The sequence below is a fragment of the Populus euphratica genome, unplaced genomic scaffold (assembly GCF_000495115.2).
Source record: "Populus euphratica unplaced genomic scaffold, PopEup_1.0 scaffold30.1, whole genome shotgun sequence".
In the NCBI taxonomy this organism is placed as follows: domain Eukaryota; kingdom Viridiplantae; phylum Streptophyta; class Magnoliopsida; order Malpighiales; family Salicaceae; genus Populus; species Populus euphratica.
Genome location: NW_011499869.1, coordinates 546,304 through 561,945, shown reverse-complemented (window position 1 = coordinate 561,945; position 15,642 = coordinate 546,304). Strand labels below are relative to the sequence as shown.

At 33.2% G+C, this 15,642-nt stretch overlaps 2 protein-coding genes across 3 annotated transcripts in view; both read left to right on the top strand.

Moving 5' to 3' along the window:
* Positions 1 to 1,480: 1,480 nt before the first annotated feature.
* LOC105126789 (Ubiquitin-conjugating enzyme/RWD-like protein) lies at positions 1,481 to 2,700 on the top strand. Its single transcript, XM_011027772.1, has one exon. The coding sequence runs from the start codon at positions 1,623 to 1,625 to the stop codon at positions 2,640 to 2,642; it is 1,020 nt and encodes a 339-aa protein (XP_011026074.1). The 5' UTR covers positions 1,481 to 1,622; the 3' UTR covers positions 2,643 to 2,700.
* Positions 2,701 to 10,323: 7,623 nt separating this feature from the next.
* The window catches only part of LOC105126788 (guanylate-binding protein 4), an 8,575-nt gene continuing 3,256 nt past the window's right edge, over positions 10,324 to 15,642 (top strand). Inside the window, exons 1-13 of one of the 2 annotated variants that reach the window (XM_011027770.1) lie at positions 10,324 to 10,662; positions 11,626 to 11,728; positions 12,010 to 12,079; positions 12,187 to 12,225; positions 12,305 to 12,422; positions 12,514 to 12,571; positions 13,719 to 13,783; positions 13,938 to 13,944; positions 14,041 to 14,101; positions 14,482 to 14,541; positions 14,652 to 14,671; positions 14,764 to 14,829; positions 15,326 to 15,493. In XM_011027770.1, coding sequence (XP_011026072.1) covers positions 10,574 to 10,662; positions 11,626 to 11,728; positions 12,010 to 12,079; positions 12,187 to 12,225; positions 12,305 to 12,422; positions 12,514 to 12,571; positions 13,719 to 13,783; positions 13,938 to 13,944; positions 14,041 to 14,101; positions 14,482 to 14,541; positions 14,652 to 14,671; positions 14,764 to 14,829; positions 15,326 to 15,493 — 924 coding nt within the window. In that variant the 5' untranslated portion in view covers positions 10,324 to 10,573. The remainder of the gene's footprint in view (positions 10,663 to 11,625; positions 11,729 to 12,009; positions 12,080 to 12,186; positions 12,226 to 12,304; positions 12,423 to 12,513; positions 12,572 to 13,718; positions 13,784 to 13,937; positions 13,945 to 14,040; positions 14,102 to 14,481; positions 14,542 to 14,651; positions 14,672 to 14,763; positions 14,830 to 15,325; positions 15,494 to 15,642) is intronic. The other variant, XM_011027771.1, reaches the window with a different exon arrangement.

Genomic DNA, 15,642 nt, shown 5'->3' with positions numbered 1-15,642 from the left:
AAGATTAAAATACCTTTATATCCCAGCCTTTCAACTCTTATACCAAGAAGTATAAAGATAATTCACTGTAACAATTTATAATAAACTATATATCTATTCTTACAATAAATTCACCAACCGTTTTAGAGTTTCGTTTATCTTGCTATGTTCAAAACGGGATGCGGTAAATATATCAGTAAAACGAGAGAGAGAGAGAGAGAGAGAGAGAACCTGATCCATCCTTGCAGGATAATACTTCGCATAGTCTATCCATAGTCGTTTTATATTAGCTATCAATACCCATTGATTCATCCGTAGTCGTCTATTTTAAGAGACCATGGGTCCCCACAAAACTTAAATGGCATTAACGGGTTGACCCAGAAATAGAGTAAGGTAAGAATATATCTAATAGCATGGCTGAAATTATTTTTAATTTTATTTTTATTTAAAAATATATGAAAACAATATTTTTATTTTTTAAAATTTATTTTAATATCAAAACATTAAAATAATTTAAAAATCTAAAAAAATAATCAAAATATACAGGATCTAAACAGGGACTAAATTTGTCGGGGGTAGGTGATGCAAGAAGTATATAGGAAATTTCTCGTGTACGTGTCGTATGAAGTAACGTTCACGATAACATTTGGCCCGGTCATTTTCCCTGTGATTCTGTGATCTCAGAGCAATGCAAGTTGTTAGTTAGTTTTTTTCTGTACTTAGGTAAGTGATGACGCCCCTGTTTAGTATCGGTCAGGAGTTAAAAATTCAGACAACTCGATTATGAAACCGTATTTATTAAAAACCAGACATGTAGCAGATTTAAGCTAACACCATTCATAATGTTATCTCTATACTCGTTGAATGTTACTAATTCTGTCTGTAGTGAAAATCGATTAATTTTATAATGCTTTAGGAGTAATTAATAGTATACTATTAATTATTTAATAGCATACTATTAATTATTTTTTAGGCTTGTTTAATGGATAAAACAGGAAAGATAAATTATACGATTTTTTTTTAAGAAGTTTTTTGTGTTTTATGTTATTTTTAAAAAAAATTAATCTAAAAAATAATTAATCAAATACTGTTAATTATTAATTAAGCGATATGAATCTTTCCAGTGAACATCACAGTCGGCTTGAAGGAAACATCTTGTATATTTTTAAGTTTAAAAATATTTTAAATGTTTTTTATTTTTTATTTTGAATTAATAATTTTTAATGTTTTAAAAATATTTTAATAGATTAATATCAAAAATAATTTTTTAAAATAAAAAATATTATTTTAATATATTTTAAAATAAACATATTTTAAAAAAACAATAATAACTATATTTTTAAATACGGTCAAAGCTGCAATCACATTAAAAGCTGGATAAGAACAAGTTATGTCTTGTCTTTAAATATCGAAGAAGCAGTTGCCGTGTCAGATACATGGAATATTATATTGATGGGAGAGAGATACAATGGAAAGCATCCTCATCTACCCAAGATTCAACTTCAAAACAGCTAAAAACTTGCTAGGAACTTTCCCAGGATTGACTTAAATCTTTGTCTTTTTATATGGAGAATAACGAGATCAGAAGCATGCTAGACAGGCTAGAACTCTTCTTGTGAGTTAAGCTCTCCATCTCTCCCCTGATGCCACCCTCATCCTTGATCAAATTCATCGACACCGCACTTTCTTGCACGAGCCGCTTCGCATTATCCTATACAGACTCTAAACAAAAATGGTTTATCAGAAAACACCTCCTTTCTTTAATCCAAGATTACCCCACTTTCACCCTCTCAGCCGATACTTTCTTTCACGATGACGGCACGACTGTGAACCTTCTATATGCCACTGGCCATCTCCATGTCGCCAATCATACTCCTTCTATACCTCTCGCAATCTGGATCCATGAAAACTATCCTTGTATGCCTCCTATGGTCTATGTTTTATCAGATTCTACGTCTCCAATTCATCAAGACCACCCCTTTGTTCACTCTTCTGGTGCGACCTCTTCTCCTTACCTGCAAACTTGGGTATTCCCCAGATGCCACCTCACTGAACTCGTGCACAACCTTGTCAAGATTTTCTCTCATGACCATCCTTTTGTTTACTCGCCGGCAGCTAGTTTTACCCATCCCTCTCTTGTCTCTAAGATGGAGGCTCTCGATCGGCTTTCAGGAATGCTTCACTATGACACAACTGTCTTGCTGGCCCAAACTGAAGAGGAAATGGAGGATTTATCTAATTTGCAATCCGAAATGGTGAAAAGAGATGATATCATCACGAGTATGATTATGGGACTTGAACATGAAAGAATGAACTTGAAACATAGAGTCATGAATTTGATGAGCCAAGCTGATGTCCTAGTGAACTGGTTACGAGTTAATGATGCAAAATCACTAGTGACAAAGTTAGAGGGTGAAATGGATGATGATGATGCATTTGAAGCTGGCGATGAAGATTCAAAATTGTTGATAGAATTCTTGGCCGCGGATAGTGCCATAGAGGATTCAATGTATGCGTTGGACAAGGCAGTCGAGTACGGAGCGGTAAGTTTTGATGCATACTTAAGGCAGGTAAGAATGTTGGCAAGAGAGCAGTTCTTTCTGAGATCTAAGCTTGTAAAATTGAGAGGTCCAGCATATTCCATCGGCCTCGAAAGAGAATGAGCTTTGTATGGTGCCTCCTTTGCGTATAATGAATAAATTCGTGATAATCATAAAGATAGATGATACCACGGCTTAAATGTAAGTTGATTTTAATTAAAATCCTCAAGCAAAAGCTTAGAAAATAACCATGACCATTTCGAACTCCAATGTCTAACATCTTCGAGGCAGACCAAGTTTTTTATTATTTTGCGGGTGTTTTTTTTTTTGTGTAATGGTTTTAAAAAAATTTATTTTTTTTTTATTTTTTTTTTATTTTAGATTATTTTAACCTACTAATATCAAAAATAAATTTTAAAAAATAAAAAATATTATTTTAAAATATAAAACACAACAGCGGCTATCCTATGACACACGCAAAGCAGCAAAGGAGAGCACTTAACTGGGATTTCATACGGTCTACGATCATCATAATCATATCTTTTTGGACGGCTTAAATTCATATGGAATGCCTCCCTCGGTGCTCTTCAGGTCCACAGGAAACTCATCGATCTCACCACTCCAAGGATTCTTTTCGTCACGATCAACAGCCCTCGTTGCTTTCATGATCAAACTGTTACACATAAACCCAGACCCAAATGAAATCTGCCACACGCGACCACCTTTCTTGATCCTGCCCTTGGCCTTGGCATATGCCAGCCCAGACCACACTGAACTAGAAGCAGCATTATCAAACCAGTACAAAGTCATTCTTGAAGCTTCCATATCAGTTTTACTTCTGGTTTTTCTCCACTTCATCGAGCACATGTTTGCCACCGACGTGAGTGATGAAGTGGTCAATGGCCTTCATGACATTAGGGACGTACGGTTTGGCCTTTGCCCCGTGCGCGGAAATGCCTAGCAATGTAATTTGCGATGAACTGGATCTTTTCTGATATGGGAAGCACTAAGTGGCCTAGTGTGGTCAAGTTGGTTTCGATGGTCTTGATTGCTTCTTGAATGAGATCTTTGGTGGTTGTGATACCTAAGAGTCCTTGCGAGTCCTCCAAGCGTGTAAAGCAGTTGTAGGACGAATCAGAAGCAGCTGTGTTGGGACGGACGGCGTGGATTAGTTGATGCTTGGTAACATGGCTATCCGATGGCTTGTTGGAGAGGAGAATGGCTGCCCCACCAACACGGAAAAAGCAGTTGATCAAAGATCATAGAACGATCCTCACCCAGGCAGCGGTTTCCGGTGATGTTCTCTGTGCTTACCACCAGAGCGTAGGAAGTTCTGTGTACCTAACCCTGTATTACATATTCCCAACAAGCGAATCACTTGAGTGGTGATCGGGCACCACGCATCACTTAAACGGTCTTTCGAAATTGTAGAAGATATTTTTTAAAGTATTTTTTATTTAAAAATATATTAAAATATTTTTTTATTTTTAATATTAAAAAAATCAAAAAAATTCAAAAAATAAAAAATAATTTAAAATTAAAAACATTAAAGTTTTATAAAAATAGATTGGAATTAATCCAAGGAAAATTACAATAAAAGAGATGTCCTTCTTTTTTTCCTTAATTGGATTGTCGTCTAATTAAAACAACACACAGGATTCGCCTCAAAAAAGTACAGCACTATTGCCCAGGATCCTCAAGGACAGATCCAGAGATTCCCAGTCAATTATGGCCTGATGAACTGAAACAAATTTATATCCTCAACTTCTCGCGGGGCCCTCTTGGATCCGTCCATGACCTACTGGTCCAGACAAAACAACTGTTAGCAACTTTATTTTGGAGTCAAAGATCAAAAACTACTGTAAATTTTTTTTCAATCAACTGAAATACAGATAAAAACAATAAAATACTGTTCATAGATAAGAAAAAGGAAGAGAAAAGAAAGAAGGAACATGGAAAATGGCAATTTTCTTTCTGTAGTTTTTTTAGGCTGATCATTCTCCCAAGTCTTTGATCTAATTTCAGGGCTACATGTTCTTTTATTTAAAAAAAAAAAACTTCTTTTGGACACAAGCCAGTGCTAACGTTAGTGCAGTGTTTTGAACAGATATCAACCAAAGCCAGCATTAGAAAGAAGGCCATCAGTAAAAGACGTATGGAGCAGAGAATTAAGAAACCTGCAGCAACTGTCTGGTACGTATATGTTAGAATCATATATATTATATTTTAGAATTTTATTTAATTATTTAAATTATTAAATTATTTTTTTTTTAATATATCATTAAAGTTTTAATGACCATAAAATCACGAGTTAATGTAAATCCATTTAAATTCTAAGCTTAGAGAATTTTTAATTAAAATATATATTAAAAAATAACATAAATTATAACTTAATTCTTGTACTGCACCCATCCCGCTAATATTATAGCTCGCCACCTTATCTCCTAGCTTATACCTGTTAACTATCATGGCAGAAAGAGATGGCACCACTCTAAAACACAGCTATCCCTGTATCCTCACCCTTCACTCCAGTCTTTGCCAATAAATCCTCAACGGCACCAAATATCACCATCTCGCTCTCTTTCCTAGCTTCTTCCAGGCAATCGTGTGGAGGGTCCCTTCTAAATGCCTCTGGCAAGTAGGTGGACGGGCCCAGCCCTGATTTCTCTGATAATTTTTCCATGAACACCATAGTTTCCTCTGGCAAGTTGGTGCACGTTTGCCTAGCTCTTTCGATTACAAGTTCTTTACTCCACATTTGTCTGGCTGGAGGCTTCTAACATGCAAAGTTTAATAAGAAAACCTTGCGAGAAGGTTCTGACTGGAAGATCCTTGAGAGCAGTAGTGCAATTAAGGTTAAGCAGAGATGTGGCGCAATGAAATCGGAGAAAAGACTAAATTGGTTGACGATGAACTTTGGAAGATCGTTTGAAGCTATATATGGCGATTCTAAACATGTTGTATTGAGAGCAGTGGAAACTGGAAATTTTTCTTAATGTGGTTTCCCAGACATGCATGCTGCCGAGGTTGGAGTCACGCCATATATAAATGGGTTCCAAAAAGCACTGTGTAAATGGGGTCACACAGGCACAATATATCTACTAGTAGCCTGTCAACTCTCAGCCACTGCGTTGTTGATTTGTGATTTTTTTCTCGAAGCTGATCGCATTCTTTCTTCTCAGAAATTACTTCCAGTTAGCTGTATGCCAACTGATTTAATTAACAGTGGATTTAGACTTTGTTCCAAGAACCACCACCACGATTAGAGATGTCTCTGGCTAGCTCGAGTGTCGGCTGAAACTATATCCTTCATATACGATATCTTAACAGTTCCATGCATTTAAGAAAATAGTTTTTCTTTCGCTATGCCAACAAGCTAACGATGTATCCTCCATGATACTGCGCTGACATTATATCAGAACCTCTTTTTCAAATATATACATTTTACAGAGACAATATAATACATTGATAAAGGAGATCCTCTTGAATTCTGTATTGAATTGTGAACCGTTTACCAAACATATTACACGTACACTCATGCCGATATAAGAAAATTTGAATTTAAAGGTTAGAATATAGGTATTAAAAGAGTTAGGATGGAAGTGAAAAGAATTTAAAACTTCAAGTATCAAAATATAAAGAATTAAAGTTTGAAAGGGGTATATATATTTTCATCCAGTTTAAAGTGTTGCCCGGATATACAGGTTAAAATGTAGATCAAATATATTAAAACTAAAGGGTGAAGACTCAATTGTACGTATGTGTTTGAAAACTCGATTAGATGTTTGATTTTAGAGTTGAATTATTCATGTTTTATTTTTGAGAAATTATAGTTTTTTAAGGATTTAATGTAACTTTCTAGAAAAATAACTAAAAATATAAATTACAGATATTTTAATATTATAAATACAATTCATTAAGTTGTTTAAACAACATTTTCTTTCAATAAATTATAGCCCATCATTTTTATTAAATCCAAACCCGTTAAGAATGAAAATAATTGTTTTAATTTCTTGGAAAATAAAACCTTCAGTTAAAAAAAAATTCGGATCACCAAATTGACTTGGTAGAGTGAAATCTTTCATGGTATAATGTACATAATTTTTCCAAACTATTGATCAAAACGCTATTAATGTATGAACAAAAAGTCTGCGCTCGTAATTCTTGAATAAATTATTCGATTTTTTATTTATCTACTATTAATCGAATCAGGATTCCATTCAATGCCTAATAGAAACGATTTTATTTATAAAATAGATTAGAAAAATATAAAAACTGATAGATTGAATAAAAGTCATAATGATGATTAAAAATTAAGGTAAAAAGTTGATGTTCTTTGTAAAAAATAAGATATAAATACATATGTAAATGTTTTAGCTCAACAGCTGTTTTTATTTTATATTTATATTTGAGGTTACTTCTACAAATGTGATTTTCTTTTCCTATAAGTGAACCATGCATATTCAACTTATCTACTGAAAATTTTAGGGAACAAAAGATAAATTAAAATAATTTATTTGAATTAGTTTAAAATTACATAAGCAATCTAAAAGATGAATTAACACTCATTTAAAAAAAAATTAAGGATGTATTAATTAAAAAAGAAATGAGAATTAATATTAAAAAAGGTTAAACCATATAATTTAAAAAATAAGAACGAGGGTACCGATTAAAGACATAAACCTCGACAAAAACAATTTGAGGCAAAAAACTAGTCACTTGATAAACTCAAAATTAAACTAGATTAAAAACAAATTAACATGTTACTTTCTTTATCTTTCTTTATCACGATTTTTCTACTCTTTTTTTTTTGCATGAGTAATTAAATAATAAAATTATCTTCATTAAATCACCTCTTTAAAAAGAAATAATCGGCACCAAGTTTAATTATTTTATTTGCTAGAATTAAGTTTTGCTTGTTCAATTAGTTTCTTCATCTTTCTTCAATGTAAATGTCATAAAAATAAAGTTTTGAAGTGAAATACAAAGATAAAAAAGAAAATAACAAGGATCAAGCATGTACAATTCCAAAATTTAGTAACCAATTTGATTTTGTTCCTTTGTTCTTTTGTAAAGACAATTTTTTTTTTTGATATTGATATCAATTTTGATATTTATTTTTTTAATTATCTTGAAAATAATTTTTAAATTATATTTTACTAAATAGATCTGAAAAATAACATTGATTTCTCAATAACACATTAAATGTGCGAGTGAATGGAAATAGAAACAAATATTAATGCATAAAATCAAGGAAACAAAATTCAGAAGGATGAAGGTAATTGTGATGGCTAATATATGAACAATGAAATTTTCAATTTGTTTGCTGGTTTTAATTGACTAATTAAATAGATCATTGTATCAAATTCAATTTTTTCAATGAAAAAATAAATATTTAGGTATAGCTAGTTTATTTTTTAATAGAAAAAAATTAAATTACATGTATTAACTTGGTTAACCTGGAGAGTTTAAAACAATCCAAGCAACATTTTAAAACATAACTCAAATATAAAGATTTTAAAGGTGAATTTTTTTTTTAAAAAAAACATATTAAGACACAAATATATTGGATTGACTCAATTAATTTTGGTTAATTTGTTAAATTCATAATCCAGATCACGAGACTATTATAACCTTGTGAAAATCAAATAAAAAATTATAAAATTTAATTCTCAATAAATCTAATATTGAATAATAAATTAAAAAAATAAATTGAATAAAACACACAAAAAATACCAAAATTAATTTGGATAAATTTTTATGACTTTATGATCTAGGTAATGAAATCAAAATAAACTTATATAAGCGAACCAAAAAAAATATAAAGTTAAATTTCAAAGCAACAGCACATGGGAGAATAATCAACTAAAAAATAATAAAAAAACCCTAAATTAACTTATTAAACTCATGATTTTGGTCATGAGATGGGAATAAAAAAGCTCATTAAAGGATAAATTGGAAAAAATATACTTAAAAAAAGTATTAAAAAAATCATTATTCAAGTAAACAGTGCCATGCAAGGAGATAAAATGAATTCCTCTCCTTAATTAGTATACACTGAAGAGTTGGTTCTCATGTTGCTGGCTAGGTCAAACTTTGCTGAATAGACAAAAGAAACATTCAGGCATAACTAATATTGTTGTAGTTGAAAAACCATGTGGAAATTGGTCTAATATAACCAAATAGACTTAATAAGTTCAAAAACAATATAGATAACCAGTAATAGTATGGTTTGATTCGTAAAAAATCAAGACAATATTTAAAAAAAAAAAAAGATTGAAATGATAATAAATTGGATCAATTTGGTCTAAACTAAATTGACTTGTCAAATTCATAATTTACATCATAAAATTATGATAGGTTTCATGCAAAACAAATTAAAATAGATTATGAAATTTAATTCTCAATCAATTTAATGCTAGAAAAAAATTAAAAAAATTAAAAACATAAATTAAATTAACATGTTAAATCTATAATTCGGTTTATAAGATTGTAATAACTTCACAGCAAGTAAAAGAATGACTTGAGTCTGCCAATAAAACATGTAATTCGAGTTGTGAAACCAAGATAACATGAAAAAAAATAAATAAAAGTAAATCATGAAACCTAATTGATAATAACTATATGTTAGATGATGAAATTAAAAAAAATACTAATTAAAAAGGATAAAAAATTCAAATTAATTGGACTAATCTAAAAAATTTGTAATTTGATTTATAAGATCGATACAACCTTATAAAAAAAATTAAAAAAAATCATGAATATTAATTCCCAGAAACTTAGTAAAAAATAATTTTTTTAAAAAATATTAATTAAAAAAAACCTTAAATTAACCCAATGATATCACTAAGCTCGGTCACTATAAAATAACAAAACAGTAACAATAACATCAACTGCAACAATAATACAATGTATTCATATTATTGCATCGTCATGCGGACCAAGTTGCTTGCCACGCAATACCATCGCATTAACAGATAAAAATATCACACATCAATTCTAGAAAAGAAGATCACTTCCATACTTTCTTACCTGCTGTCTTTTATTGGTCGAGATGAAGGATTGAACTTGAGCAGAAAAGGGACGTCCACGTTAAGACATCAACGGATAACGTCATCAAATCAAGTAGGGGCTGTTTGGAGATGCAATTATAATTGTTTTTTAAAGTTTTTTTTAATAGAAAAAGATTTAAAGTAGTATTTTTTATTTTTTAAAAATTATTTTTAATTAAGTATATAAAACGTTTTAAAATATATAAAAAAATTTAAAATTTTTATTTACACTGCATTTCCAAACTTTGTCGCACACACTCCATCCTTTCATCTCCCTTTTACCAAAGCACCCATCCCTCCTACACGGCTGCAAGAAAACCCACCAAGGTTCTCGGAGCAAATTCCTCGGACAACCTTAAACCAATAGCCAAGCTAGAGATGGTCTTGAACCAAATTACCTGTCAATATTAATCCTTGAATAAAAAATTACAGATTTAATCAACACAAAATTAAAATCCAATCCAATCGAGTTATAAAAAATACAGGGCTTTTTTAGTATCTGGTTTATTCCACTCAATTTGAGTGAAAATCTAGTTTTAATTCAAAATTAAATTTTTAATTTTGCTTAAATATTAATTGCACTGGAGATTATGCGTGGAAACTATTTCTATTTATTTTATTTTTTCCGATATTTAACAGTAAAAACTACGAGGACTTTTACCCCTTTAAAATATTACAGTATTTACCACCCAGACAAAAAAAATTGCTTCTCACCAAGGGCACGAATCCGCTGCTTTTCACCGCAAAACAATTTCCCTGCACTTCTCCTTTGTAGATGCGAAATCTACCTCCATATGTTTCCACGATTCGTAACGTACACCAATCTCCATGGCCTCTCTCTCGAGATCCAATTCCTTCCTTGAAAAAATACCCTTTGTCTTCTCTCGCACAGCCTCCTTTCTTTTTGCAGTTTTTAAGCTTAACATATAAACAAACAGGTCCTTTGACTTTGCTGCTGCATTTGGAAAATAAAGCAACGACGATCTCCAGCTATTTTAAATTATGAAGATTTCTTGTTGGATTTTGATTTTTTGGCTTCTTCTTTGCATTCTCGCATCTGGGTCTCTCTCAATTGACAATTTTAACCAAGCGTAAGTCTTTTCATGATGTTACAGCTGCCCATTTTGTTGTTAATCTTCATCTATCTATTAGATTTGCAGTTAACTAGCTCGGTGCTCCCGAAAATTCTCGTGCGTTATTGTTCTGGAAAGTTATAACTTTGTGATGCATGGAAATAATCCCTGCTTGTAAATATATCACGTGTCGGCGGTTCCTGCCTATGCTCACTTAGCTTTATACACTCTAAAGTTTGTGTCTTTTGGAGCTTTGCGCATGCTTTTTCAGCATTTTATCTATCTGGGGTGACATGTTAATGCGTCTGGAATTAAACTATCATCATGTAATGAGTGATGAGTGTGATGAGCTAAACATGTTTGATCACTTGTTTATGTTGGCTAGAAAATATGCCCTTTAGGTTTGGAGATTTCCTAGTGTAAGATATTTGATGCCGGCAGCTTTAAGTTGAGCTATGAAACAAGACAAAATTGGGGATACGTATGAAAGGCTGCCTAGTTCATAGTTAAGATAGAAACTGGCCTGATCCTGTTGAAAATAGTGTGTTATGCTTGCCGAAGGGCAAGTATTCCAGAAATTGAAGACTGTCAAATGTAGCCAATGGCGTTGCAAATATTATTTCCAGTTATGTGGTTTTCATAGGAAGTGCAGCTGCCGTGTTTTGAGTAAAGTTTAGATCAACACAAAAACAGTTTTTGAAGCAATTACTTAAATTGATTCAGACACAGGAAATGGATGTTTTGCTTTGTAACTCTTTATACAGTTTACAAGTTCTCTTTATCCTCGCCAATTAATCTCGGTCTTGTGTGTTATAGTAATCAGGCTGTCCTCATTCTGTCAAGTTTGTTCTTTTGTTGGTAGTGTCCTTTGTTTCACATTTACCCTGCATCACTTTGATTACTTTTTTTTGTTCGCATGTTGAATAACCTAACAATATTTTTCATCACATCAATCGCTTATTGCTGTTTTTGCATACACAGGTTTCCTATCATTGAACCTGATCCTGGCCATACAAAACTTCGTCTTTCAAGTGAAGGCTTGGAGGCCATCAAACGAATAACAAACCCAATTGCTGCTGTTTCTGTATGCCCAGCATTTTTTTTTATCACCTAAACTTCTCTGTTTTTCAATAATCTTACAAAGTGTTACTGTTATGCAATGGTTTATAGAATGAATTTTTATGCTTTAAATACAGCAAGTGCTCACTTAGCATGGCTGCAATTGTTCAATCCCTGCAGCTAATTGTACACTTACAAGTTGATATACATCTAATCTGCATAGCGATATCAAGAAAATTCTCTCTCTCTCTCTGTTTTTTTTTATATACCCCATTTTTACAGTTTCTTTTATGGTTGTACAATCAGGTAATTGGTCCATATCGCTCTGGAAAATCTTTTCTGCTCAATCAGCTTCTTTCCCTTTCTTGTTATGAAGGTGCTGTTTTAACCTTAATTAGTCTATTCTTCAGCATTTTATTTTTTTAATGTGACTTACTTTATGAAATCATTTTAAATTGGTCGAAGTAACATTTTCATCCTCAGGTTTTGGTGTTGGACATATGCGTGACACAAAGACCAAAGGTAATGTGAGTTTGAGAATGAAAAAAAGCACAACTCTTTGTTTAAATGTCATCCATAACGTGTCTCTTATATCTTGCAGGGATTTGGGTTTGGGGAACCCCGCTTGAATTGGACATCAATGGAGTAAAAACTTCTGTGTTTTACCTTGATACAGAGGGATTTGAAAGTATTGGGAAGTCAAATGTTTATGATGATCGGTAAATTCCAACTCATTATGTAATCTTGAAATTGCATTTTGGAGATTGAAGTTTTATGTATATGTTTCCTTTTTGACATTTGCTTTTTCAGGATTTTTGCTTTGGCTACTGTTTTGAGCTCTGTGATTATTTATAATCTGCCTGAGACGGTTAGTATTTGGTCTCTTAACTTCTAGTTTTCAATACATGTGAATTCTGGTTTGACTAAATATGAATGAATCTTGAGGTGTCGCTGCAGGAAAGTTTCCTTTGTTAGATGCGTAGGATAAGTTAGAACTTTCTATGGCCGTGTAGCTCTGGTTTTATGGTGGATATGTGTCTCCCTTTGAGGAAGAAATTTTTTGTCAAAGACAGATAGATTAAGGATGGTCATATTCTTGGCAATCTTTATCCTACATTTTGAGGGAAATGTGGTTCTTTAATGTTGAAACTTCACACTGTTAATATGAAAAATTAATGGGCATACATTATGTGTTTTCTTAAATGTGTGAAAGAGTGGATTGTAATGAAACAAGTAATCTAAATGATGTTAGAGAAGTATGTATCTGAGTAAATTGGCCAAGGCATTGGCTACTTCAATCATGTTATGGTTATGGAAGTGTGTATATATGTGCGTGTCATGCAGGATGATTGACTTAACACAATCACTACTGGTGAGATGTGACTAGGCTTAAGATATAAATTACCTCTGTTCATCAATTAGGACAATCAATCCTATCATGAAGACATTCGCATTCTCTTTCAGGTTTCCCAAAATGCCAATCAATTTGAACAGTTATTTTCACAGGATGTTTTGTTGTTTTTACATGAATATAGCAGTCTGTTTCAATCTTCAAGTAAGAATGCAGCAAATTGAAGCATCTTCATTAATGAATAAATTATTCCTATGGTCCTGGGCCGCCATTTCCCACATTTCTTTAGTTCCATTACCCTCTTAACTAGCCCAAATTTGGACTAAACTTTATAGTGGCATCTTTCATTTCTTCAACAAGTTTGCACAAGGATACTTGGATGCCTAGCTAGTCTTTATTGAAACTCAACAAGGAGAGCTGGTCAAATATGAGAATGTCAACTTGCTTTTGTCAAAACTAAACCTACCAACTATAGGAAGGAAACATGGGACTCTAGACCTTGTTTTACAGGTGGCTGTATAATCAGATCTGATTATTTAGCATTCAGTGCCCTGTCCGAGGTTTTAGTTTCTAAATTAGGCTATTGCCCATTTTTCCTTAAGCTTGCCTCGTTTTAATTGGTTCCTCTGGCAATACTTTCATATTTATCTTCTCCTGCTCTCAGATCCGAGAAGCTGACATATCTCGCCTGTCATTTGCTGTTGAGCTTGCTGAAGAATTTTATGGAAGGTCTGCAGTTCTGTCTTTTGAGTTCAACTTATTGGATCATATCATCAATAAATTCTGTGAATTGTGATGGTATTTTTGTATCTCTCTTTTTTACACCCCATAAGCTACTAATACTGACTTGATTTGTTGGTGGCCTGAAAAATACGGAAAATAGAGTGAAGGTAATATATAAGCTGCTGTGGTTTATTCCTCTTGTATGGTATCTATTTAGTAAATCCTTGGTGCTGACTTGTATTTGAATTTCCACTTTTTCACAGGGCCAAGATGTTGCATTTGAACCTGCAAAACTTCTATGGCTTATTCAGCGTGATTTTCTACGTAAGCTCATAAATGCCTGTCTCTAAAGTTTTTTGTTGTACTAGGATTATGATAGCTGCCCGGTTCATTCTATAACATTGTAACTAGTCATATAGCAATTGAACTAGGTGTTCTAGTGAGCTAATTTCACTGAATGCTGTTTCAGTTATTATGCCAAAGCGTTATCCTTTTTAGGTTTTGTATTTTTCTTGTTAGCTTTTACTTGTGCCCCACCAGACCCTTATTCAAGATCCCCAAGATAATGGTATAGTCGTATAGAGTAGATGGATGAGTCTGATACCGTAGATGTTCTAGGCAGGTTACCTATATTGCTTATTATGTTCTATCTGCTTCATACCATGCATTTAGGGGGAACTCATGTTATTTTTTACTTTACTCAGAGGGGAAGTCTGTGCAACAAATGGTGAACGAAGCCCTCCAACATGTTCCTAACAGTGATGGTTAGTCTTCTCTCCTGACAATATAAGTGTAGAAGATATGTGTGATTCACTGTTTAATTATAGCATTGTTTAAGCAAACTTCTGAATTGCATGGCCTTGTTCTAACGCAGGGAACAAAAATATTGATCAGGTATTTTACCTTTTATGATCTTACTTTCAGTCCCAATTATTGTCAATGGAATGTTATGATTCTGAGACAAGTCCGTGCTTTCTATTTATCAGGTTAATCAGATCCGAGACTCGTTGGCTATTATGGGTGATAACAGCACGGCCTTTAGCTTGCCACAAGTAGGTGTTTGTCTTGTGCTTCTTGCCTTTTCCATTAATTTCTTCAAGCCCTACCCCACACATATCACTTTCCATTGCTATGTTCCTTGGATTTGACTAACCACTTATTAATTTCAATGGCTCTTAAATCTGTCTAAAGCATTCATACTTACGGGATTTGAACTGACAGCCTCATTTTTCTGCTGGACACACATTGGGCAAAGCCCCTCCTTTTTCTGCTGCTCCTCCTCTGGTTGGTGAGTGTGTATTAGCAGTGATGGGGGAGTTACTGGCCTGCCCATTGTCTGAGCAGGATGCCTTAGGATCCATTTTATGATGGCAAAACTTACTGCACAAAGTTGTTGCTTACATCTGGATTTAATTTTTTTTGGAGGGGGGGTATTCTAGTTTTGACAGCCTGTGACATTAATGTGCTTTAGATTCAGCTGCATACACAGATGCTTTTAGTTAATATCTCGACCTTGGCTGATCTAATTGTGCTGAATTTGAACTGCAGCCTCATCTCCAGCGAACAAAGCTTTGTGACATGAAGGATGGTGAGCTCGATCCTATATATGTTAAGAAGAGGGAGCAGTTAAAAGAACTTGTTGCTAGCATTATTCGTCCAAAGATTGTGCAGGGTAAATCGCTAAATGGAAAGGAGTTTGTAGCTTTCTTGGAGCAGGTAACTTGTTTATATCAAGCCTTTTCTGGTTGGAGTCGCTGAACTTACATATTTTCTTCACTTCAGTGTCAGAGGAGGGTAATTTGTAGCATTACACAACTTTTTTTTTTTTTTTTTTGGGGGGGGGGGGGGGGGGGGGGGGGGGGGGG